Raw genomic sequence first — 26,835 nt, 5'->3', positions numbered from 1 at the left:
ACTTTGTAATAAATGTGTAAGTAAAAAAATTATATTCCTAAAATATTTTCGTCAATGTCAACGTATTTTTGGGCCACCCTGTATATACCGAGTACAAACAAGATTATCAATTTGCTGTAAAAACCGAATAGTCAATCAGTCGTATAGAGACGCTATACAAAAGCTTCAAAGTTTATAATATCCCCAAACCCTCTGGGCCTAGTACCGCGTAATTTGGCCCAGATGTTCTTTCGCAAATGATTTATTATGAGAGGGAAACTCCGCAAACTTCTTTGGCACCGGTATTAAAAATTAAACTATGAACGCTTTCAAGGATACGACATCGAAATGGCTGCAATATTCTCAGAAATGCGAGTACGTCGAAAATTCTGTACCTAGTTTTAATGTGCTTAGTTTAATTAAATTATTATAATATGAGCATGTTGGTGGTTCGTGTACTCTTAAAAGTGTGGTTATAAATATTATGGTTTGAATAAGGTGCAGGGGGTTTATTTTAAATATTTATCTAACGCATATGAACGGATCTTGTTTCAATTAAATGATCTTCTGTAATTAAATTGGCAAGTAATCTTCTTGATATAGCCGAATTTGATCATTTTAATGGATTTTAAACGTTATAATCGGCACATGTTCCTTGTTTTTTAAAATACCGGGATCCCGGTATTGCATTAAAAATACCGGTATTGAAAAATGCGTTTAAACAGACGGGATTCCGGTATTGGAATCCCTAGTACCTACATGTAAATTATCCCGCAGTCAAAATTGCCTCCTGCACCTTATGTTTTTTTTAATTACTCCCGTCCATAGCGTATGTACCGTCGTACTCCACCTACTTTTGTGGCAAACAAGCATAATGTTCACCTGATGGTAAGCGCTCAACCTAGCTTTTGGACGCCTGCTACTCCATAAGCATAAAGTTAATAATAATATGCCTGTTGAAACAATATTAGTATAGTTTATATTAATGAATTAAAACCACGTAAAAATATGTAATTTTTGGATCATACTAATAATATTTTATGTTTCTGAATACGACTCTAAAATATCGTAAACTATTTCCAAATAATATTAGTATAATATTCTACATTTTTCATATATAAGTGATTCACATTCACATTTCTCAGGTGCATACCGTATTTGGAATTGATGTCGTAAATAGATGCAATTTCGCGTATTCCTTCCGAACAGCGCGGCGTAGCATTCCTCTCGCCTCGTAGCATACACCGTAGCTCATTCGGATGTTTCGTAGCAGGTTTACGACCGTAGACTACATTGATTTCATATGACGTATCGTTAACATTCTCTTTTACTTGACGGTGGTAGTTCCGAGTAACATTTTTGGATATTGACCATTTTATTCTTATGCAACATACTATCTCAGCATTATTAAACGAAATATGTAATTCCCCCTTGTTGTTAGTTGTATAGCATGATAAATAACGCACATAATGTACGACTTGGCATATAATCTACGACTTGACATAATCTACACAGAAACACACAATCGAATTTAAATTCCACAAGAAAATTTACAATAATAAAACATGTTTAATAATAAATCAACATTTTATTCAAAATGTCCGCCGCCCTAATTTGAATTGCTCGATATTAATGCCTATGTAAATGATTTGCTTTTGAGCTTACATAAAATACAGCGGGGCCGGTAGATCATTTTTATCAGCCGAATCGAGGTCGCGGCTTTTACTGACATTGGAAGCTTGAGCGAGACAGAGAAAAATTATGAAAAAGTACAGACGTATTTATTTATTTAATCTTTATTGCACATTAGGAAATACACTATACAAAAGGCGAACTTAATGCCACAAAGCATTGTCTAACAGTCAACCGTTATAAGAATTGTGTTAATTTTACGCGATTAAGCCCCGTCGTTGAATAATAATAAGTAAAAATCGTGAAATCAAATCAGTGTTAAATATAATAAATTTAATAATTACAAGCACTATCGACGCCATATCGTGATTAACTCAGATTGCTTTAAATATAACAACCAGATTTTATATTTTGTATTCCATGAATTCGTGAAAACGGAAACATTATGACCAAATTATTGTTCAAAGTGCCCAGTTAGTGCCTATTATTGCTTATTTAAAATAGAAACAACGCTTAGAAAGGCCAGACAAGGTAACTTACTTAACTAACTTCAAGGTAACTTAAAATAATTTAAGGTCTAAGACTGTGGTACAGTCACGAACTTTATTTGCTGTGTAATGGCTCCTCTACACGATGGCCCAACGCCGGCCACTCCAAGGGACGCAGCCATGCGGTAGAATGAAATCGCAATATCACTTGCTCCCTCTAACGCATAAATGCGTCCCTTGGAGTGGCCGGCGTTGGCCCATCGTGTAGAGGAGCCTTAACATGATGTAGTAACAAGACCATTTATTTATATTATGACACACAATTTTTCACATAAGTACTACTCGTAGTAGTCTTTCAATCCGGAGGTCGCGGGTTCAAATCCTGGCTCGTACCAATGAGTTTTTGGGAACTTATGTAAGAAATATCATTTGATATTTACCACTAGCTTTCGGTGAAGGAAAACATCGTGAGGAAACCTGCATACATCTGCGAAGAAATTCATAGGTGTATGTAAAGTCCCCAATCCGCATTGGGCTAGCGTGGGGACTATAGCCCAAGCCCTCTCGCGCATGAGAGGAGGCCTGTGCACAGCAGTGGGACGTATATAGGCTGAAATGATGATGATGATGATGATGACTCGTAGTAGTTAGTATCTCTATCCGTCGGGTAGCTGTCGCATAACATTTAAATAAATGTTTAAAGAACTTTTTTTTTTTATTATGAATGGGCTTACTCATGGCCACAGACTAGCCGAGGCGTAGACGTGGCCTACGATGGAGCGAGCTCGCCCAGAAGGTGCCTGTTCACTCTTGATTTGAAGGTTGCCGGGTTATAAGAACACGGAAATATAGACGCCGGTAAGGAATTCCATTCCTTGGCAGTGCGCATAAGGAAAGCGCATAAGGATGTTAAATTACATTAAAAAAAAACTTCCGAGCGCTTGTCTACCGCTTTCCGCATACCTACAAAATAAAATTAAAATCAAAATCGTTTTATAGCACTACACACTATTTCTCCTTTAATTTTGCAGTTGTATAAATACAAACTGTAAACTTCAAAAAAGCGGCCAAGTGCGAGTCGGACTCGCCCATGAAGGGTTCCGTAGCAGCAAGTAACATAATAAAATTGCGGCTTACGATTTATGACGTATTAAAAATAAACTACTTACTAGATCTCGTTTAAACCAATTTTCGGTGGTAGTTTGCATGGTAATGTACATCATGTTTTTGTTTTAGTTTTATCATTCTCTTATTTTAGAAGTTACAGGGGGGGGACACATTTTACCATTTTGGATGTGTCTCTCGAGCAAACTATTCAGTTTAGAAAAAAATGGTATTAGAAACCTCAATATAATTTTTGAAGACCTATCCATGGATACCCCACACGTATGGGTATGGAGAAAAAAAAATTGAGTTTCTGTTCTACGAGTATGAGGAACACCCAAAATCTATTGTTTTTTTTTCTATTTCTGTATGAAAATCTTAATGCGGTTCACAGAATAAATTTACTTAACAAGTTTTAACAATATAGCTCTTATAGTTTCGGAAAAAAGTGGCTGTGACATACGGACGGATAGACAGACAGATAGACATGACGAATCCATAAGGGTTCCGTTTTTTGCCATTTGGCTACGGAACCCTAAAAAGAAATACTAAAATAAAAAAATAAGCTGAGAGATGAAATATAATTCGTAATACGAGTGAGCCCTCGCTGTCGACGACTCCACTATGGGATTAGCCAATTGTCTATAACTTTTCGCAGAAACTCAAATACGCGGTGCAGCACTCTCATTGAAAAACTTTTCTGACAGTCGGATTTCTAGGATTTTACAATTAAAATGGACGTAGAATGTCACACACTCATATTAAGCCCAGAATCGGATTATTAGGCTAACTGTTTAACTGTTAAAATAAATAATAAATTAAAGGGCCCACAGATTACCAGTTCGCCGGACGATATCAGCCTGTCAGTTGTTCGGAATTGTCACCTTTTGCGTTTAATTGACAGGCTGATATCGGCCGGTGAACTGGTATTCTGTGGGGCCCTTTACAAAATTGCGTAACTTTCGTTGTTGCACGTTTAGTATCGGCCTAAGTCGTTTTCACCCGCCGCCCGCAGCCGACAGCGGCCCGCCGCCCGCGGCGTCTGAATGGTATGTTCGGGAATGCTCGGGAGTGGTCGTTTTCGCCCGCCGCGTGCGGCGTCCCCCCGAAAACGACCATTCAGACGCCGCGGGCGGCGGGCCGCTGTCGGCTGCGGGCGGCGGGTGAAAACGACTTAGGCCTTAGATGTTGTCTATAGTACAGAAGCTACAAAATTATGTTCGGACTCTTTTTGAATTAATTAATTTATAAAGTGATCATGCAATTTTGTGGTTGGGTGTACGAGTACCTACTAATTAAATGCTGCGTTTATCGCATAAATCGGCTATTTTATGTGATAAATGCAGCGCTGAACGTGTGCGTCAACGGAATATATGAAAAATTATGATGTAAAATGGGTGTGTGACAAACGCCTTGAGCTTAACGCTGCGTTTATCGCATAATATAACCGCGCGCTTTATTGAGTTTGGTCACCCTAAGGGCCCCCCCACATCTAGCGTCTTTCGAGCGTCGTCGGCGTCTGGTCAGCGTTATGGAAAATGACGTCGCTGCGCAGTTGCGTCGACGTTGCGTCGGCAGCGGCCATAGAGTTGTAGACGCCGACGCTCGAAAGACGCTAGATGTGGGGGGGGCCTAAAGTACAGTGTACAGTAAGTGTAGCTCGGAGGCGGGGCATAGCGTTATCAAGTAGCACGAGACACCCTTATCTAGTTATCTCTATCTCACTTAGGTACCACTAAGAAATAGTAAAGAGGGTAGTTTATCTTGCACGCGGCTCGAGTTATTATGCGAGCTCAAGCAGGCGTGTCTTACTCTCGATTTCGTCGCTTCGCAACAGGTAGCTAAAAGTACATCCGTCCCACACCAATTTTGGTGGCTAGCCATAAGCCGCGTGGCGCTGTCGCCACCTAGCGCTCATATCTGTCCTAATCGTAACAGACGCGTTTTTGTTAGAGAGCAAATCTTCTGTACCTAGTACTATTTTATTCTGTGGTTCAAGGTGCATTCAGCGATCGAGCGAACCAGCACAATAACAGCCAGAGGGCCTAGCGCGAACCACGTTCGACGTGTTGCCTCTCTGTCGCACTTGTAAATTCGTACGTAAGTGTGACAGGGAGGCAACACGTCAAACGTGGTTCGCGGTAAGCTCTGGTGACTCACCTCCTCGTACTTCGCAGACCAGCACGAGTTCATTGCCCTCCTCCAAGGGTCCAACGACGCCGGACACGTCCCGGCCCGACTTGTCGTATAAAATCAGCTGGTGAGGCGGCACTGTAACAATTATAAAGGTTTTGATGAATAAAAATATCATAGATATTACTTACTTGTCAAAAAAAACTTACATAGTTACAATTGTACACAAGTGTAAAGTACATAGGTATTAAATATTACTTACGGCGCGATTCGGGAAATGAATTAGAGATTAACTAGATACGATATCGTAAAGATATGTGACGTCCCACGTCCTTACGCTATTATTAACGCCGCTCCAATATTATTGCGGCGCTATGCGACGTAAGCGCCAGCCGCCATATGGTATCTTTTGTCGTGGAAAGTCACATATCTTTACTATTTTATATCTAGTGAATCTCTAACTAATTTCCCGAATCGCGGCGCCAGCCGCCATAAGGTGCCTTTTGCCGTGGAACGTCACATATCTTTACTATTTCATATCTAGTGAATCTCTAATTCATTTCCCGAATCGAGCCATTAGTTCTATAAAAAATAATAGTCAGCGGTATTCTGTAGCCGTTTCAATCATTCCACTCAAGTGGTCAGTTAGTGAATTAGTTTATAGACATACATATAGATATAGAAACAAATAGTAACAACAAACAATAAAAGGCCTTCAAATAAAAATTACTAACTAAAATTGTATGCTAAAATTAAAAATAACCTATAGGTAATTCGCCAGTAACTGGCCACTTTTAGTAACTGGCTGCCCTGAACTAATAATGAATTATATTAATCTATAAATATAATTAATTATAGTATAAGGTGGCCAGTTATTGAAACCTTATACCTACTAAAATTAATTATGTCTATTGGTGAATAGAATTCATTTTATTTTAGGGCGGCCAGTTACTAAAAGTGAATTACCCTAAATAGAAAATCTGTTCCAAATCGCCGTCTATTAATTCATATGTCAATTAGGTTATATGACACGAACTATAATTAAACGAGTACTACTGCATGTAATCGAAACAAAAGAGTTCCAAACTAGCATTGTAATTTAAGAGCCGCTCGCAACCGAAACATTTCCAGTAATTAAAGCACCTTAGGACCTTTACGGCAAAACAGAAGCCGTAAGGTCCGACCGCAAATTGGAATTACGAGTTCGGCCCTTTCGGCTATCGGTGGCAGTTCGAATAGTCAGAATGGCCGCCCCGACCGCACAGGCTAGTTAGTAATCATTACACGACCGAACTTCCACGACGAATCAAAGGCGAATAGCGTCCAATTTAAAGGGAATTTCATAGTTGACGGCGTCAATTTTACAGTCGCGATATGATGTTTGTTCGCTTAACTCGTCAGGGCCAATTTGTGTTTGTTAAATTTAATTAGAGGTAATTATGTTGTTTTGGTGTTGTTTATTTATGTAGGGTATTTTGAATTTGGATTGAGCATTTAATGTAATTTGTCAATTATTAGTTGGATTGCTCAAAATTCTTCGAATTAGCAATTAGTAACATAAGTAGGTAGGTAGTCTTAAAACAGAGGCAATTTAAAAATTGTAGTAGAGAATGGTCAAATTTTGACGCATGCTTTGATCTACTTTTGGTGCTTAACTATACAGGCGTTCGTATGTTAAATACCGGCGAGTGTATCGCTCGTGGGTCGCACTAAAACTAACATTGTTACATGTGACAAAAGGACAACGCTCATTATGCAAACGTTAATAGAACATTGAATAAGCAGAGAGAGCTTTGCTATTCCATATAGCAAATTAACCTTAGGTAGTCGAACATTTTGTGTGCTTTTCGATCGGGCACTTATGAACATTTTCTAGTGGATGCAATTTGTTGTGTCAGAAGCTTAAGAACATTCGCCATCTTGCAAAAAAATATACTCGAGTCAAATGCCTTGAAATAACACTATTTAAAATACCTAATGAACGTGAAAGATTATCAGTTTTTTTTTGGAGATGGTCACAGTTGTCATAAACTTCCACTTAAAATAATAAATTCTCATACAGTAACCGTGAGGACGACACTTTTCTGGTTGAAAAAATATCACTATTGACAGCTAGCCATAATTGTTTCATAACAAGTTTATAAAGTTGAAAGCACCCTTCTTGAGCGTAGCTAAATCGTCCAGTGCGGATATGATGGTCGTTTTTGTCTACGTGACAGCGTGATAAAACGGTGTCCGTCTCTTTCTTGCGATAAAATATCTGTCACTTTTTAACTCTGTATCCCGCAGAGTATTAGAGTGTTTTTCCGAGGTGTATTTTATCACGTGGATAAATGGATAAAGCGATCAATAATACGCCTGTAGCGCACGGAAGCATCTACGGTGTGTTCTATGTGTGTTTTTAATAAAAAAATATGTAGGTACTTATGTGGCCCCGCGAGCCGCAGCAGGTCGCGATGTGTGTGAATGTCAGCCGTATTCGAACAATGAGATACGTCAAATACTAGATATTGAAACGATATGGATTAGATATGTCCGTGTCAAACAAGTGTCAAAATTGATATTTCTTCAAACAAAAACGTCACTTTTGACACTTGTTTGACACTGACATATCTATATTCTATTCCATTTCTTTTCAATATCTAGTATTTGACGTATCTCATTGTTCGAATACGGCTGTGTGTGGATAACAAAAGTAGCTTTGTCCGTTCGACTCGCTTTACGCTGTACAAGCAACATGAACACACAACCAGAGTGGCGCGACGGAAACCTCTCCCGCCCCCACTTTGCGAGACAAGTGGCGTTTATGGCGCGGCTATCACTTGTAAACGCTTTGTACTTCACATACCACGATCCCACAATATAACGTAACAGCCAATTGAATAATGCAGCTCACGGGACACAATGGCCAGTGACGTCATCAGTGTTGCCAACTCGGATTTTGAAAAAATGCTAGACTAATGTCAAAATTATGCCAGACTTTTTTGAAAAATGCTAAAAAAATGCTAAAATTTCACTTGAAATTACACTTAAAGCACATACATTTTTCAAATTTGCCGCCTTTTTCTACTGACAAGATCTGCTTGATATGGTCCGTCGACGTCCATCCGTCTACGAAAGTCAAAATTCATATGAAAATATGAACCACATAAGGCGATGGTACAGTTGGTGAAAAATTGGCTTAAACTAAATTATGCTAAAAAATATGCCAGATGCTAAATCGAAAATTTTGGTGCCAAAGCGAGTGAAAATATGCCAGATCTGGCATCATTTATGCCAAGTAGGCAACACTGGACGTCATCCCTTGAGCAGGGTTCTTTGCAAAAAACAGTCGGATAAAAGTCCCCGAATTGTTATTGGCAAAGTCCGCAGATATTAGAGTGTTTGGATCCGATTTCTCCGGAAGAAATTAAATAGTTTTGCGAGCCTTTGTCCTGCTCGAGGGTTTTTAGAGCCCGAGATTGGTGTGGGCCGAGGACGCCATTTTAGGGGATGCGCATTTTTTATCCTTTCTAATATTGTATTATGTAATGTAATGCCTATTCATGGAGTGAGCTGTTCTGATTTAACCTAACTAGTGCGACGTTTTCGATATTCAAAACCATGTTTTCGCAAATGTGTATAGTTCGTTTTTTTACCATTAGAAATTAGGTAAACAATCTTGAAGTGTCTTTTAATTGAAAAACACATTTTAAAAATAAGTTGCGGCAAATATGTAACAATTATGAATCTAATACGATAATTTATATTCTTCTGCTTTCATAAGTAAAAGCTTTTGAATTTTAAAAAGCGTTTTTCAATTAAAAGACATGTCAAGATCGCTTACCTTCTTGCAAGTTCTTTTTAATGCTAAAAAAACGAACTAGTGTGATTTCCACTGTGTCTCACATTTTACTCATTTGGGTGTTTTTAAGCATTTTAGAATTCAAATATTTTTGGATTTCATGCAACGTGACGAATTTTTAAGATTACCTTACGTTGAAACGTACCTACATGCAATAATATTTTTTTATAACGATAAATGTATTAGCGAGTGATGAATTGAATGCAGATATTTTGATTGTTCATATTAATAACCTACACTGTAAAGGATTAAAATGATTTTTTTTATTTGACAACTATAACCGCTTTTAAGTTTTGCTTCCAGAAACTAATCTAGGTAGGTATTTAATATAGGACGCCGAACCTAGGAAATTTCAGATAGCAACTCTAAAAACTTTTAGGAGTAACAACGTTTCATCATATTCATCAAATCACTACATACGTGAATGCTTTTAAACCTCCGTATACCCTGGCAAGAGCTCGTTTACAATTTAAAATTCCCTGATAAGCACATGTAGATAGGGGGTATAATAAATTCTCGTGCAGGCAGCAGGCAGCTACAACCGAAGTCGAGGTACACAGCCCAAGCGGATTGTAGAGGATGTGAAAAGTCTATTAAATGTTTTTGCAGGCTGAATACAAGAGCAATGAATGTGAGTCTATTTTGTTAAATAAATAATCTACATTTTAAAGGACTGTACCCCGTTTTTGATGTTTATAAGTGTATAGTTGATGTAAAGCAACGCAGTTAAAGAAAACGCTAAGCAGAACATGTAGAAATAAAGAAAAAGGTCAATCAAAAACCGTTGCATGACTCTTTGAACCACGGATTCGTAATTATTTATTTCTTAAATATCAAAACACTGGTATATGACATGTAACAAGCTACTGTAATTAAGTAAAAATAATTTGAATTGAACATGTTCACTTAAAAATTGTTTTAGGTGGGCTACACCGGGCCTTTCCTGTAACATTTAGCCATTATTCTTACGCGTGAACAATTATGTAGGTCATACTGAAAAAGAATTCGATGTCGAAGTTGGTTCCATAAAAGTTATTATTTTTTAATATGATCTACTATTATTAAGGAAATGGCGTTGGATCGGACACGTACTCAGTAGGCCGGACAGCCATCTATCTGGCCAAGCAACGTCTCCGCTGGCATGCGGCCGGCAGTACTCAGTACTACATGGAGGCGATCAGTTGAGAAAGAGGCTGGCTCAACTGGACTCGACTGGAAAGAGCTGGAAGAAGCCGCTCAAGATCGTGACAAATGGAGGATTCTTCTGCGAGCCCTATATCCTTACCTATATCCTTAGGGATAACAGGAATGCATCATTATCATCAATATGATCTACTTACATAGGTATTTACTTCAGAAATTGAATAAAACACACGCTATAACAAAGGCTGTGAGCAGAAGTTACCTTACTCATTGAGTTTCGCTTTTCACTTAGACCAATATTTTCACGGTACTTATGTTAGGTACAGTCAAGGAATTTAAATTCCGACCCATTTCGTACTTTGTCACAGTGACAACCGTATGAGGTCTCTAGCGGCTTTCATATTGATTGTCACTGTGACAAAGTACGAAATGGGTCGGAATTTAAATTCCTTGACTGTACCTATTAAGAGTTGCCCCATATAGCCTTTTGTAAGCCAAGATAATTAAATCAAAACTTAAATTAAAAGTTAAAATGGCGTTGAAGAAATGGATAGAAAAAAATTCAGACAAAATCAGTTGGTGCCTTAATTTAATCGGGTAATTAATTATGATTACAAATATTTTAATTGGCACGCAGTAACTCCGACGAAAAAATGACTTGCTAATTTCATTATTATTCATTTTTGTTACATTTTATTTTCTCTGGTCTTGTTAAAAGATAATTTCGTCGAAATTTTTATCCAAATAAATTTATATTATTACAGAAAATGTAAAAATAATTTCTTATTATATTTATTTTAGTCTTGAAAGCTACTAACAATTCTTAATTCATTTATTAACATTAAGCCAGAATTTTAATTTTAACATTGACTGGAAAATAATAATTTAATTACGAGTATCATAACTAACCAATGCGGTAAGTATGTATATTGTATGTGTATACATAAATCCTTATTGAATAACCTTATCAAAGCAACTATAAGGTAACGGTTTTAATTATCTCAAAGAAGTAAAATCTGTCAAAATTTACGGGACGATAATGAATCATAATTTTTAGTAGTTAGTTACTTATTTTCATACTTAGTTACTTAAGAGAACTGATTATTATGAATAATCAAATAATATCTGAAAGACAGAGTTTTTGCTCGGAAAACGTATAAAAATTCAAATTTGCGCGTTTTCCCAGAGATAAGACCTATATGTAGATCGATCTTTCGCCCCCGAGTTTATAGCTTCAGTTTCAACGAAATACTACTATATAGAGAGTGAAGTGGAGAGCAATAATACTAAATAGGTACTAACTACCATTCGAAACAAATTTATAGCTCGAAGGAAAGATTTTGCATAAAAATAAAACATCCATCCTCGTAACACTAAAACAGTATGTACACGTTAGGTCACTGTAATTAACTACGTTAATCAAGGCATGCCGCAATCGTTCCTCTACTTCACTATTAGCTGGAAAACCTGTTTGTTTTTTACTTATAATTGGCCGTTTAACTGGCGTTTAAATAGTGATGCATAGCTGAAAAAAAAATCCCATGAGAATAGCGAGTTGTAAAATTTTACGGACACATTATGAATGGCGTTTGGTCTTGCCAGAGCCAGTCAACAACTAATATGACAAGTATAACAATACGTAAACGTCGTAAATAGACTTTTAATTCGGATTTTCTCAAGTAACTTTATAAATAAGTAAAAATTAGGGGGACATCTTACACAAATCAACCTAGACCCAAACTAAGCAAAGCTTGTACTATGGGTGCTAGGCGATGATATACCTATGTACGTACATACTTATATAGATAAATACATACTTAAACACATAGAAAACCCCATGACTTAGGAACAAGTTTTTGTGTTCATCACACAAATAAACGCCCTTACCGGGATTCGAAACCAGAACCATCTTATCGTTGTTTTAGATGAACCTTTTGAAATACGAGTAGGTATGTTGTATCAACAGTCTTGCAAACAATTTTTTTTACATATGGGTAAAGATATCTGAAATTATTCCCAGGCTTAAGAAGGTATTCCCACGGTACATCACTACGTACAATTTATACGGCCAGGCGTGTAATGTATCTGCGTTGGCGTACGAATATCAACACCCCTAACTGTACATCGGTGGACCTTATTACAAAAGGCATAAGGTCCACCTGTGCACTTAACAGTGTGGGCGATACGAACATCCGCGCCCTGCAGTGTACTTCCGAACGTAATTCTTTCTCAGCCGGTTTTGAGTTAAGCGAAGCAATATGTAACAGTTAAGTGGGTGTAGCTCGCGATCGTAAGTCATGGCGTCGACGCCGCAAGGAATCGTACACATATACATCATATTGTTTAAACAATCCAGCTTTATGAGTCAGCTACTTGTGCGTAAGTTACTTGAACAAGTTTGCTCGCTTGTTTGATCGATGCTTGTGTGGAAGAAGCAACTGCTTATATGATCTAATGCTACCTATCAATAATATTACTTGGTATAAGTAGAAAAACCGTACAAGAAATCAGTAGGTATATCCGTAGGTCATATCGATGAACGTGATCAGAAATGACTAGACGTGACGAAGAATTTAAACTCGCCCACCGAGGGTTTCGTACTTTTTAGTCTTGTTGTTATAGCGGAATACAGTAATAAAAAATCTGTGAAAATTTTAACTGTCTATTAGCTACCACGGTTCATGAGATACATGGCCTGGTGACAGACAGACGGACAGACGGACAGTGAAGTTTTAGTAATAGGGTCCCGTTTTTACCCTTTGGAGGACTTTAATAACGTCAGTGTCACCTTAACGATGGTGATGACGAATTAATTGATAAACACGTTTGTGATTTAAATTTTTTTTTACCGTATTATTTCGTTGACCTATATTGTCCGTAGTACCTAATGTAATTTTGATATGCTGCCCCACAACGAATAAGGGACGTACGAAAATTCATACAATTTATTTAATTCTCTTTGATCGTATCTGCGGAATAAATTCACAAAGATAAAAAAGATTTTTTCAATGTCACTTACAGTTGATATATTTGTTTTATATGTGGTTAAAGAATTTATTTTCTCATAAAGAAATTTAACATTTCACTTAAATAGAGAAAATACAGGATAATTCATAAAATATGAGTGAGCATGCATGTTATTAACAAAATTAAAATAACTAATTAAAACTAGAACATGTCATTTACGAGACATTACATATAGGAATAGGTATACAAACATGCTTATAGTGAAGTTGTATAAGTAATAAGTATATTCTTATAAACATGTGGGTATGACCAAATTAAATACAAGTACGCTTATTATTTCTCACTATATAAATAAGGGGTACCTTCATTTGTTTGACATTAAGTTTGAAGTCATAATGTATTGTTTGTCATAATTATCATTAGTCCTAAAACTGAAACCGTTAACTTTTCAGGATTCTCGTAAGGCTATTCCATAGATATGTCAGGTAAGGTTAGGTTTGTTTTATGGCAATCTTGAAAAGTTACGCGTTTCTGAACCAAACCAATTATGACTAATGAAAATGCGGACAAACAATACATTATGACTTAAAACTGTTTGGGAAACAATAGAGATCCAATATGAAATAGCAATCAATTATAAAAACGAAAAGGTAATTTTTGAGTAGGTAAGTAAGTATAAATTGTACAGTTTACATAAAAATAATAAAATATTGCGTCACAACGCGATCGCGATAGCAACAGTTACTTTTTAAAACACGGTTGCTGTCACGTGGCGAAGACCAGAGGCTCTACCGCGAAAACCGCAAATCGAAACGTCGTCTGCCTCTCTGTCGCACGAATATGGAAGAGCGATAGAGAAGCAGATAACGAAATATCGATTAGGGTTTTTCGCGGTAGGTCGCCTGTTTGGGAAATCATACAGCCGCAGTCATGTAACGGTTCACGTTTTTACGACAGTTAGGAAAAAAAACAAATAAAACAGTTATATTTCTATAAACGTCTGTAGCCTGGCGATAAAGTGCGCTACGCTCAATTCGGAGGTCGTGGGTTTGAATCCGGCTTATACCAATGAGTCATTGGGAACTTATGTACAAAATATATCATTTTCACTTTTCGGTGAAGGAATCGCAAGGAAATCAGACTTATCCCAATAAGGCCTTGTTTCCCTCTGGGTTGGAAGGCCAGATGACAGTCGCTTTCATAAAAACTAAATCTAAAGCTTGGGCCTAGTTGCAGAGCGGACTCCAGATATTATGACTCGTGGTGATAAGCCGGGACCACGCTTGGAAGATGTTGATGATGATGATTCGAGGATAATAAATTAATAAATATTATGGTACAATCTTACACAAAACGATCTGGTGCCATAGTAACTACTTATAAGCTTATAAATGCCCTTACCAGGATTTGAACCCAGGACCTCCTGCTTTATAGGCAGGGTCACTACCGACCAGGCTAGGAAGCCGTTATATTATATACAAATCTTCTTCAACCTAGCGCTTACCCGGCCTAGCGCCAGGGTCCGCTTTCCTGCTCAATTTTCACCACTTTGCCCGGTCTTCGGCATCGTCAGGTATGAGATTGTTCTCTTCCATGTCCGCTGTCACGACGTCTACCGCGGCCGCGTAATCTAAACTTTGGACAGTGAGGTTGAGGCATCTATTTCCGACGTAGTCTCCCGGTCTGCAGCGTATATAGTCATACCATAAGAGGCGTCTTCAATATATAAGAGCAGCCTCTGGATCTCTTATACGCAGGAACAGTACAACGCCCTCCGTGTACAGTACAACAATGCCTTCAGAATGATGATGGGGCTGTCTCACTACTGCAGCGCATCGGGGATGTTTGCTGAAGCTAGGGTAGACTGTTTCTACACCACAATGCGGAAGCGGTGCACATCCCTGTCGCGTAGGGTGCGGGACAGCTCTAGCATTATCCTGGGGGCATTTGCGTCAATGTTTGACCGTCAGTACATAAACCATTGCAATATGATACATGTACTGACAGGCAAGCCAATGTACTGTATGTAAAAAAAATCTGTGATGTCCTGTATCTATAAACTAACCTTAGTTGTGGAAAGATTAATTAATGTTGTCAGACTGCTACTAACACATGTAATGTATTAATGTTATGATTTAATTTAATTTTACTCATTTTATTTTTAATTTTATATGGACCTGGTCTGAAATAAAGAATATTCATTCATTCATTCAATATATACGAATAAGCCATATATATATGTATTCAAGGCCACCGCAGCCTTCATCACTCATTCCCGCTGAGCCGCGATCAAGATACACGTCAAACTTCAGTGAAAGTAGGCGGCATGCATGCACAATGGCCCATTTTGCGCAAAACCCGACGTTCCGTATATTTCCCTTCCAGTATCTGAAGAATTCCTGAATAATTATCCTCGACTCCTAAACGAGCTTATATATGGGCCTGTTTTGGCTGAAACGTAAGTACAGTTGAAATTATTAAAATTAATTAAAACAATAAAGTAGTGAGAAACAAAAATGTTAAGAACTTCTTTTACTTGCCCTTCTTTACTTTTAATATGACTGTAGTATGACTGTGTCTACCATTGAATAATTTTACGGTTTTGACTCACTTGTTTTAGTTGTTGTTATTGTTGTTGTTGTTATTGTTGTTGTTGTTATTGTTGTTGTTGTGTTGTTGTAGTGTGTCTCACAACAGCTTAAATTCGATGACTGTGTCTATTTGAGAAAAAAATATGTATGCAAGGATATATTAGGTATATTTAATTTAAGTACCTACTTACCCTCTAAATCTAATGCAACTTCATCAACAAACTACTACACCTTATAAAACACAGTCCTCCGCCGCCTCTATCTGTTTGTGTGTTTGTATGTTCGCGATAAACTCAAAAACTATTGAACGGATTATAATGCGGTTTTCACCTATCAATAGAGTGATTCTTGAGGAAGATTTCGGTGTATAATTTGTTAACCCGTGCGAAGCCGGGGCGGGTCGCTAGTAGGTACTAACGATAACGATAATAACGTATATCATCACACATAATTACCTATATTATCGCATCTAACGACAGGCAAGCATTATGTGAAATTAATGAACAATCATTAAGAGAAGATAGAAGTAAAGTATCAGTTTCCTTCATTACGTGAGTTTGGCGCTTCCCATACATAACAGAGGGGCCAAGTTTGAGCTCCGAGAAATGTGATTATTTAGGAAACTTTACGAGAACGTCTAAACATGAACTTGTAAACTTAATTGTTGTAATATAATCAGTTTAGCACTCAACTTTGCTTTTATGTGACGATACGACTATGTCTCATGTTGATATCTTGTGTTGCTACATTAACTTTCGTGTTTGTAATACATTTAGCTTAGAAATAGCTTTAAGACAGACGTTAAGTACTTTATTCAGAGACAAAAGGATCGGATTCCTAAAGATTTTCGTAAAATAACATTTTCTTATGCTTAGTATTCTAGACACGTATCAAGATAGATAAAAGGAGTTTTTTATTTCTAACTATATTTAGATCTTATTATTATAAATTCTTGGAATAAAACACTTTTTTCATAAAGCAAACTCCATCGTTTTCTCGTAGCTCGCGTATCGTCCTTCAAGCTTCAACACCAAGCAAAAAGCCCCTCACTGCCGTATTCGAACTTCAAGATATTCACAAGAGACGACACGTACTAGATCCATTCTAGATACGTTATACTTTAGATATCAACTAGTTCTCTTTTGCAGCGCAATTCGGCCAACCAATGTCACTTTTACGTTAGATAGAGTAAGATATCTATTAGATGTGAATTGGATCTCTAAGTCATACTGTGGAAATCGTTCAAGAGTATCTCCAGAATCGCGCAAATGTCAAATTTGACAGGCTAGATCTTAAACATATCGTTATCGTATCTTGGTGATGTCTAAAAGATATCTAGTAGATATCTATTTCAAAATCCGAATCGGGCCCTCAGTAAGCCAACAGTTGTTTACGACAAAGCCTTATTGCTCGCTGGAAGCAGGAAGAAAAAGAAAAGCAAGTACTTCTCTCTCACTCTCACACAATAAAACCTGTCAATTATCCCACTGATTATCGCAATCTCATATCGCGAAACCCTTTCAGACAGCTTCGGAATTCGCGAAAACTTCCGTCCGACGTGGATGTGACAAGAATATAAAAAACCGGCGAAGTGCGAGTCGAACTCGCGTTTCAAGGGTTCCGTAGGTACATTACACAATATTTAACAATGTATTTTTTATCTGAAACGTGAGTGAACTGAAGTCCAAAACTAAGTAATTAGTCCGACTCATGCTTTACTGAATATTTCTAATACTTAGGCTTGTCATCTATAAGTAAAGAACTATTTAGTTTTTTTTTTTTCAAAATTTTAGACTCAGTAGTTTTGGAGATAAAGGGCCCGGGGGATGGACTATTTACATATTTTAAAATTACAAAAAGCTATATATATATGGGATTCTCAAACTGAGCTCTTTCATTTGATGTTGTTACATACACGATATACTTTAAAAAACACTATTTTTAATTTTCTTATTTACTCCCCAAAAGTGGCCTCCATGTTTAAAATTCATTTGTTTACGTAAAATGTCCGTCTTTGGGTCACGAATTTACATATGTGTATCAAATTTCAACTTAATTGGTCTAGTAGTTAAGATGAAAATAGACTGACAGACGGACAGCCAGACGCACGAGTGATCCTATAAGGGTTCCGTTTTTTTCTTTTGAGGTACGGAACCCTAAAAAGCAGCCAAGTCCCGGCGGCGGCGTGCGGGGAGAACGCTTCGCTGAATTAATAAGTACAACACGAAATTTGAATTTAATGAAACAACTTGGCGGCAAGCAGCTGAGCGGGTATCGATTTTGCTTATAAGAAATGAACTGTTCGATGTACTCGTAAAACGTTCGGATACTCGATTCTGCATTCAAAACGGTATTATGGCGGTATTGCAGAGGGATTTTATACTGATTTATGAAAATTGTAATATAGAGGGTTATAATACCGATTCAAGTGGTGATCTTCTTCTTTTTTCCCCTGCCCTTATCGCACGTTATGTGGGGTCGGCACAACATGTTTTTCTCTTCCATTCTCCTCTGTCTTTCGTGTCCTCAGCACTCACTCCTTTCTTTCTCATATCCTCTTTCACACAATCCATCCATCGTTTTTTGGGTCTACCATACGCTCTCCGTCCATCAACATTCATCCCTAACATTCTTTTGCCTATTATGGCATTCATCCCTCCTCATTACGTGCCCATACCACGATAACCTAGCACTCCTCATTTTCTCCGTTACTGGAGCTACTTTCAAACTTCCTCTTATATACTCATTCTTAATCCGGTCCTTTCTCGTCACTCCACACATCCATCTCAGCATTCTCATTTCCGCTGCATGCACTCTTCTTTCATCCGCTACTTTCGTCGCCCAGCATTCTGATCCATACATGGTGGTGATCATATTTAACATATAGCAAATTGCAAATAGAGTTAAGTAGTAACTTAATACTTTAACGCCACTTGCAACATCCCACTAACCCGAGGTTAGCCGGTTAAACTCTTAACCCAGTGTCAAATTGTACTGGTAACCATAGTAACTCCAGGTTTAACCGGTTAACCCCGGGTTAGTGTATAGTGGCTCTAAATCATCGATAATATATCTTCTAAACTTCTCAGTGATAGCTTTAGAAACTTGTTAATTGGGTTGGATTGGTCTTATACCCATAGGTATTTGAGGATAAATATTATAATTTGTGTATTAGATAAGCTACGCATAAGTTGGTTTTTTAATTGAACGGATTGGAATGTATTACTTTAGCAATTTACGTGCATATTGTTACTTGTATTTTAAAGTGTGTTCAAGTCTATACACCAGTACTTGAAGCAGTTTATACAGACTTCATGTTCAAACACTAATTTACTCATAATTTAACCGCGCGTGACTGGTTAGTTATGGTAATTTCATGTTCTACAAATCATATTATAATTATCTTTACAGAGTATGTTATAAAATTAATGTGAGCCACCGATCCAATTAAGTAGATATTTATTGATCACACAGCGAATTAACGGTTCAAATATTTGTCATGGACCCAGCGAAAGCGAAGCGCAAGGGAAGAGTCTTCGTTTCAGCAGTGGGGAGACACTCCTCGTTTCGGGCAATCTCGGCTCCATTCGGCTTAGCATTGCTCCGAACAATTATTAGGGTTTGACCCACTTGACGTCCTTTTGCGTGCACGACCACAGATAAGATCAAGACTTGAATTTTGACTACCCTAAATATCCGAAAGGGATCCATACAGAAATGGATAGCGCGATTCAGTGTTATAATATTTGATGACTTCAACTCAGAATTGAAGGGATGTTTACAAAAACAACATAACTGACTACAATGGTTGACACCTGAAACGATTAACAATGTTCTTAAAAAAGTGTCAGCCGCTCTATGCAGTTATGTTGTTTTTGCAAACATCCCTTCAATTAGATCAGCACTTTAACGATACCCTGAACCGTTTTGTCGCCAACTACGCAACACATAAAAACCGGGCAAGTGCGAGTCGGACTCGCGCACGAAGGGTTCCGTACCATAATGCAAAAAAAAACGAAAAAAAAAAGCAAGAAAAAAACGGTCACCCATCCAAGTACTGACCACTCCCGACGTTGCTTAACTTCGGTCAAAAATCACATTTGTTGTATGGGAGCCCCATTGAAATCTTTATTTTATTCTGTTTTTAGTATTTGTTGTTATAGCGGCAACAGAAATACATCATCTGTGAAAATTTCAACTGTCTAGCTATCACGGTTCGTGAGATACAGCCTGGTGACAGACAGACGGACGGACGGACGGACGGACAGCGAAGTCTTAGTAATAGGGTCCCGTTTTACCCTTTGGGTACGGAACCCTAAAAAGTGTCAGCCGCTCTAAGCAGTTATGTTGTTTTTGTAAACATCCCTTCAATTAGATCAGCACTTTAACAATACCCTGAACCGTTTTGTCGCCAACTACGCAACACATAAAAATGGGATAGATACGTAGCATGTTGGAAACACGGTAAAACGTTGCGTTCAATAGTTTGTTGAACTCAAGGATCGTTCACACTAAAGTGGAAATGGATAAAAGTGAACAAAAAATGATTCTTGTTTATACCCTCTCTCCGTGAATGATGCGTGCTTGATTGATACACTCGTTCCCGTTTCCTCTAGTTATATTATGCATTATATAAATAAATATATAATGAATATACCTAGAGTCGTATACTGATTGTAATAATAAGTATTTGTTATGGATTTGATCTGTCAGTATCGAAGGGATAGTTTTACAAAAGTCACTGCTTGAAAATGTTTCTACAAGTTTTCCTAATATGAAATGCCTCTTTATTCAGAGAATTCTGGACTGGCTGGAGGTAGTTTCCATTATGAAGGCGCCACAGTTTATGTACGTGCGCATTGTTAAATTTAGTATTAGGGTAATCTGAATTAAAAAAGAAACTAACACATACCAACTTATCGCAGGAATCGAAATGAAATACCGTTTACTTTACATGAAAAAAACATCGGGTTGCACTCCGGGAGTGCCGGCAGAACTGAAAACTCAATGACATTGTAACAGTTTCCGATCAGGTCACGTGTCCGTCTTACGTCTTACGAATCTTAAGGTCACGTGTCCTGTCGCGAGTTTAACATTTTTTTCCCATCACAAAAAGTACACAGCGCCGCTAAAGAAGTTTTCACTTCAAAGAACCGGTAGTCGATCCCTGCATACACGAGGATGTTTAATTTTTTCTATACATTCACACGTAAACCAATATGAGCCCATCCAAACCGCAGTGTAAAGGAAGCCTTACGTTTGATGTGGCTATAAATCGCATAGCTCAGACTACAGTTAAAATTATGCCTCCTGAATTATGCATTGACTGTAACACGGTAGAGGTAGTAAAATACTTGATGGGAACACAGTTAGGTTGAGGCAATTTGTACACAATTTGTGACGGTTTATTACATGTCGCTGTGGGGTTAGTTAAGTTAGTTCGTAGGTAAGTTTATTTGATCGACTTGTGTTGAAATTAGGTGACATAGTATAAGGTTTTAAAAAAAATCACGAGCGTTGACGGTCGAAAACGCCAATGCTAGAAAATAAAAAAAAAGGTTTTTTCTTTTTCAATTTTAAATGTATAATGTACTGTTGTACGTTAAACGCTGCTGTTGCGTTGAGCTGCGAAATTGCATGGAGAAACCACGAATGAATTCATCGATAAAGTCTCCATACACTTTGGCGGCTAATGGTACAATTTCTAGACGCATATTTTGGAAATCTCATAAAAATCTTTCGTGAGACATATTTTAAACCACTGGATGATCTTCAAAGCATGATTCAAGGACTATACCATGCTTCTATAAAGGTAGGTCTTAAGATGAATATGTCCAAGACCAAAGTTATGACGAACATCACTGGCAATTCGAATCTCACCGTAACGGTGGGAGCCGAAGAGCTGGAGGTGGTCGAGCAATACGTGTATCTTGGACATATTCTATCTTTCGACAAAAAACATCAGGAAAAGGAGATCTCCAGAATAATCCAGTTGGGTTGGGCGGCATTCAACAAACTTGCGGACATCCTCAAATCTGAAAACTTTCCACAATGCCTGAAAACTCGCCTCTTTAATCAATGTGTCCTGCCCACCATGACATACGGTGCCGAGACATGGACGCTCACTAGGGGGGCTGTGCATAAAATACGAGTAGCACAAAGAGCCATGGAGCGCTCCATGCTCGGCATTAAACTGCAAGACCGAGTGAGGAATGTCGAAATCCGACGCCGCACCAAGGTGCGAGACGTGGGTGACGTCATCTCCAAGCTTAAATGGAGTTGGGCGGGACATGTTGCTAGGCAGAGTGATGGCAGGTGGACCAAAAGGTTGATGGATTGGTGGCCGCTTTCGGATGAAAGAAGCGCCTGGCGTCCGTTAGCTCGTTGGGTGGATGACATTCGGAAATTTGCGGGGCACTTTTGGATGAGACTAGCCCAGGACCGGGATAAGTGGCGTACACGAAGAGAGGCCTATGCTCAGCAGTGGGCGACTGAAGGCTAGAATGATGATGATGATGATTTTAAACCACAACGGTTTCACTCACTTGAATGTTTAGTCGCTATTGGCGACATGTTTCGGGCCCGACGGGGGTCCTTTAGGCTCGAGAAAAAATCAAGTGAGTGAAACCATTGTCGTCTACAAACCTCATAAAAGTTGTGACAAACATACGACGATTAAAATGTTTTCACATAATAAACTTGTGGCGGCGAGAACATGCAATTTAAACTTTTCAACATGTGAGTCTATAAAAAGAACACCTTGAAATTCGTGTTTCTAAAGTAATTTAAAAGCCTGGACAGGGTATTTATACATTTATTGTAATGCTAATTTGTTCTGATAATAAAATTAGATAATATGCGCGTTTGAATTCAAATCAAATCAAATCAAATATCATTTATTATCAGGCAACTAAGGCCCATAGATACATTCCTTACAAACTAACATACTTACAAGCTAAAAAAATATTTCGGCGACACGGCGGTTTTCAGTTGTGTCGCATGTTCTGGTGTAAGATTTGGCAGATTCCCACGGAACCGCCGAAACACCACACCCTTCGGCCAGAAGTCCGCGCTCGCGATGGTTTCCAGCAGCGGCCGCGGCACGCGCACGACGAAAGAGCTAAAGTGCACGTAATGGCGCGATCGCAGCTGGAACACTTTCAGCTCGTAACGGCTCTTCTTGCGAACATATTCCACCACATCGTCAACCAATAAAAAAAAAAAGGCAATTTAAAATCTGATCTCGATATAATAGGTCCTTTGAGCACCAAGTATCATCCATCAGGATTTTATAATGGCGTGCTATTAAATATGACCTAACCTAAATGAACACAAAAAACGAACTTTTTGAAGAATAAAACTTAGATGGAGTTTTTTGAATACTCTAAATCTAAATCACAGATCTACACCAGATGACTCCAATTCTACAGTGTAACATTTTAACAACATAAATTGTTAGTATTCTATTTTATCTACATTTCCATATGTGTTAGAAAGTTTGAGCTTCCTACTTTATTCGCCTGACTGTACATGGAATACTAGGAGTTCACGGCAAAGTTCGCCTTGTGGCGGGGTAAATTTATTAGGTATATTTTGTGCCTCTAGCTTCCTATGCACTTCTTTAGGTCACGAGCTCACACTGATTTAGATGCTAATGCCAGAGGACGTGAGTTGTAGAACTTTTCTTCGGGGTTTTAGCTTCTATGGTATTGATAGCATTTTCGACGACAGTTTGGAATAGTTAGTTATAATCCTTCAGAATTGACGTATTGTTAGAGGTATCTAAATAAATGTGGTTCATTAAGTTTTAAGAGTATTTATTTAAATGGATGATGATGATGATGATGTCGATTGTGTCGCCGTCGATATGTCGGCGGCCGATCGTAAGACCAGTCAGATCGTAATGTTCCTCTGTAATATTTTACGATAGTCACATTAAACCAATATATAGGTAGGATAGGTTCGTTAGGTTGCTTCAGATGCCCGAAGGGCAAACTGCCCAGAAATAGGAGCCCCGCGTAGCGGGGCTCCGTCGACTCAGGGAACGAGTCAAAGATTTTCACGTTTCATGATATGCCTAGTTTCAGGATATGCCTGATCTTACGATCGGCCGCCGACAGATATACGTCTGGGAGGACATCATAATCATCATAATTTCAAATATCCATTTATACCCGGAAAAATAAGGTATTCTGTAAATTCTGACGTGCATGGACTCGAACGTGACTTGCGAACCGAGTTTTGATTTAAACTTCCAGCCGCATTAAGTCGTTATACAGGGTGGAAAGGTAAGTCGGGCCCTGGAGGGAAACTACCTAAAATCCTGAATGCAGTTTTGCTTCTTTTTAAAAATAAAGGAATGTCTCTTTTAAGTAAAATGAGCCAGCTTAAGGATTTAAGGTAGTTTCTCTCCAGGGCCCGATTTATCTTTCCACACTATAATACATATGAGGTTGGTAAATACCTTATACAGGGTGAAATTTAATTCACTGGCCAAATTGAAACACCCGAAAGAACTCGAAAAAATATTAAACACGTGTTTTTTCTTTTAATACCGCTCAGTACTTTTTTTTCGAAATAACTCATCATCAAGTTGTCCTAAAAACCTCGTACGTTATGGTGAACCGACAACTACCCACACCCGCTTCTCTCTTATCAGTTAAGGTCATTGACACCCCGCCCGCTGTTTGCAATCGCGTCACCAATTATGAACCCTATTGCAGCGAGATAAGAAGACGCTTACCTACATAAGTTGCTAATTTTTCTTTCATACTTTAACGGGCTTAGAACCGTCAAAATGCAAAGGCAACCCATTTTTAATCTAAAATGTTATTTCTGACATTCTGACTAATGATTATTAACAAAACGTCCTTGGCTTAAAAACAATGAGTAAAAACTAGGTCAGGAATCTTTGCATTCAGGCGTATTTAAAAAATTGAATCAACTTACGCAACTAACGAAAGTCCCACGAGATGGTACTCTTGGATTCAATCCTTGTCTGCGAAGGCGTGGAACTGATTCCATTTCGTATAATCTTTGTTCACCACGTAAACACTCACCACTTAATAAATAACACCGTACCACTTCGTAATATTCCCGGTTCGAAAACATTTTTTTTAACCTTAGTACGCGCGCGATTATTATTTTAAGGTTGGCGAGTGACGAGTGACTAATCATTTATGCTTACCGTTATGTTTACTGCTAGCGCGGAATGGTTTAGTTTAGACTACCCTCGAAATTGATAAACCTGCCTACCATCGCCAACACTAACTAGGTGGACCCTATTGCAACGATTATAAGGTTTATTGAAGGTTTTGCTGATGTTGTTGTTAAAACCTACTATTAGGTTTGTTTACATTTGTGGTAATAGGGTGACCACGACTCGTAGAAAATATTTAAAAATAGAAAAATGAAAATTAAAAAAAAATGTACTCTTTTTTTTCGCTAAATAGATTCCTTAAGTGTAACCTAGTGCCGGGAATGAATATGGCCAGTGATTTAAATTTCACCCTGTATATTTAGCAACATCATTTATCGTTACTATAAGTTTATCTAATATTCAAGCACTATTATCCTTTGGCCACGTCACCATCCAGATCATTAAGTGAGTTACGAGAAAAATATGTTTTCGTTCGCCGGCTAACACGTTTAAGGATCTCGCACTCTGCACTAAAAGCCTCTACACGTGGTATCGCCGTACATTATTGTAATAACACCACTCGGGCTTCTTTGATGGGACGGCCGTGTGTAACCTCTCATTTTCCTTACCGAAATTCAAAGGAGCGAAATTCAAAGCTTTGTTTTGCATCGCTCGCGCGGCGAAAGCCGTTGAAAGACTGGCTTTTTAGATAAGGTTCGCTTATAAATTTTCAGCATAGGGCAGACATTTTGCGCTAAAGTTTTTCAGTGTGAGAATGCGAACAGCTGCTCCGTACTGGCATTGCGGGCTTGGGAAAGTTATCTGCGGAACGATTTAACTCGGTAAGTGTGCCTTGTTATAAGTGTTTTTGTGTAATATTTCTATATTCAGTTGGCAATTTTGATGGTTTTTAGTATGAACTTGACGATGACTTTTAGGAAAATTAATTACTCTTTTAGGTTACTGTTTTTCAAAAATGTTTATTTCGTCTACAAACAAGTCAAGTTAAAAATGATATTACTAGTTGAGTTTTTTTTTTGCATTTATTTTCAGATTTAATGATTTAATCTGATTACTTTTCTCTGTATTTTCTCTTTCAACTGTTTATCTATAACTAAAACACAAATTTTAATAGCATTTTTATATTCACGAGCACACTTTTGTCTATTATTTGATTTTAAAGTTCTATACTGAATACAGATGGATTGGGGTTTTCGAAATTGTAACTAAAAATATATTATTAACACGTTCGCGGACGCTCAGTCACACCGTTTGGACACCTAAATTTTGTATGGAGATTTTGGGACTGTTATAGCATTCCTGTCACTGCAAATATATATTTTAGGTTTGTATATGACGCGTAATGCTATGCAAGGCGAATGCTATGCAATCCGCGTCAATATGAAGTATATTTTTTATACGCTATATGACAACAAATGCTCTACAATTCGGATGCATAAGCATGTCTGTCACATGACGTAGTCAAGATGTGATCTTATGTGACATCACATGTTATAGCATTCATTCATCGTGGTCGATGAACTTGATGGCTGAGAATTCTGACTGCCTAGAGTCAAGATCTTTGCTCTAAAGACTCATTGCTGGCGTCTTCAAACATTTTTCTACTTCTGTTTTGTTCCCTCATTGCTTATCATTGTCATATTGTGTCCATCTCATACATGCCCCATCCCAAGCACGTTCGCCATTCATTCGACCTAAAATTATGTGATACTACACATCCTGCGTTGGAGACCGCATCATATGTCTGAAGAATCTAAAGGCCTACTCATGGCATATTGCAGAGAGCCGAAAGGG

General features: G+C 38.0%; 1 protein-coding gene across 1 annotated transcript in view; it reads right to left on the bottom strand.

Moving 5' to 3' along the window:
- The window catches only part of LOC134673180 (neural cell adhesion molecule 1-like), a 187,114-nt gene that overhangs the window by 99,361 nt on the left and 60,918 nt on the right, over positions 1-26,835 (bottom strand). The window contains exon 5 of the mRNA XM_063531135.1: positions 5,364-5,474. Within this exon, the coding sequence (XP_063387205.1) occupies positions 5,364-5,474 (111 nt within the window). The remainder of the gene's footprint in view (positions 1-5,363; positions 5,475-26,835) is intronic.

Source organism: Cydia fagiglandana, chromosome 18 (genome assembly GCF_963556715.1).
Source record: "Cydia fagiglandana chromosome 18, ilCydFagi1.1, whole genome shotgun sequence".
Taxonomy (NCBI): Eukaryota; Metazoa; Arthropoda; class Insecta; order Lepidoptera; family Tortricidae; genus Cydia; species Cydia fagiglandana.
Note: the sequence above shows the minus strand (reverse complement) of the source record. Positions and strands in the feature narration are given on the sequence as shown.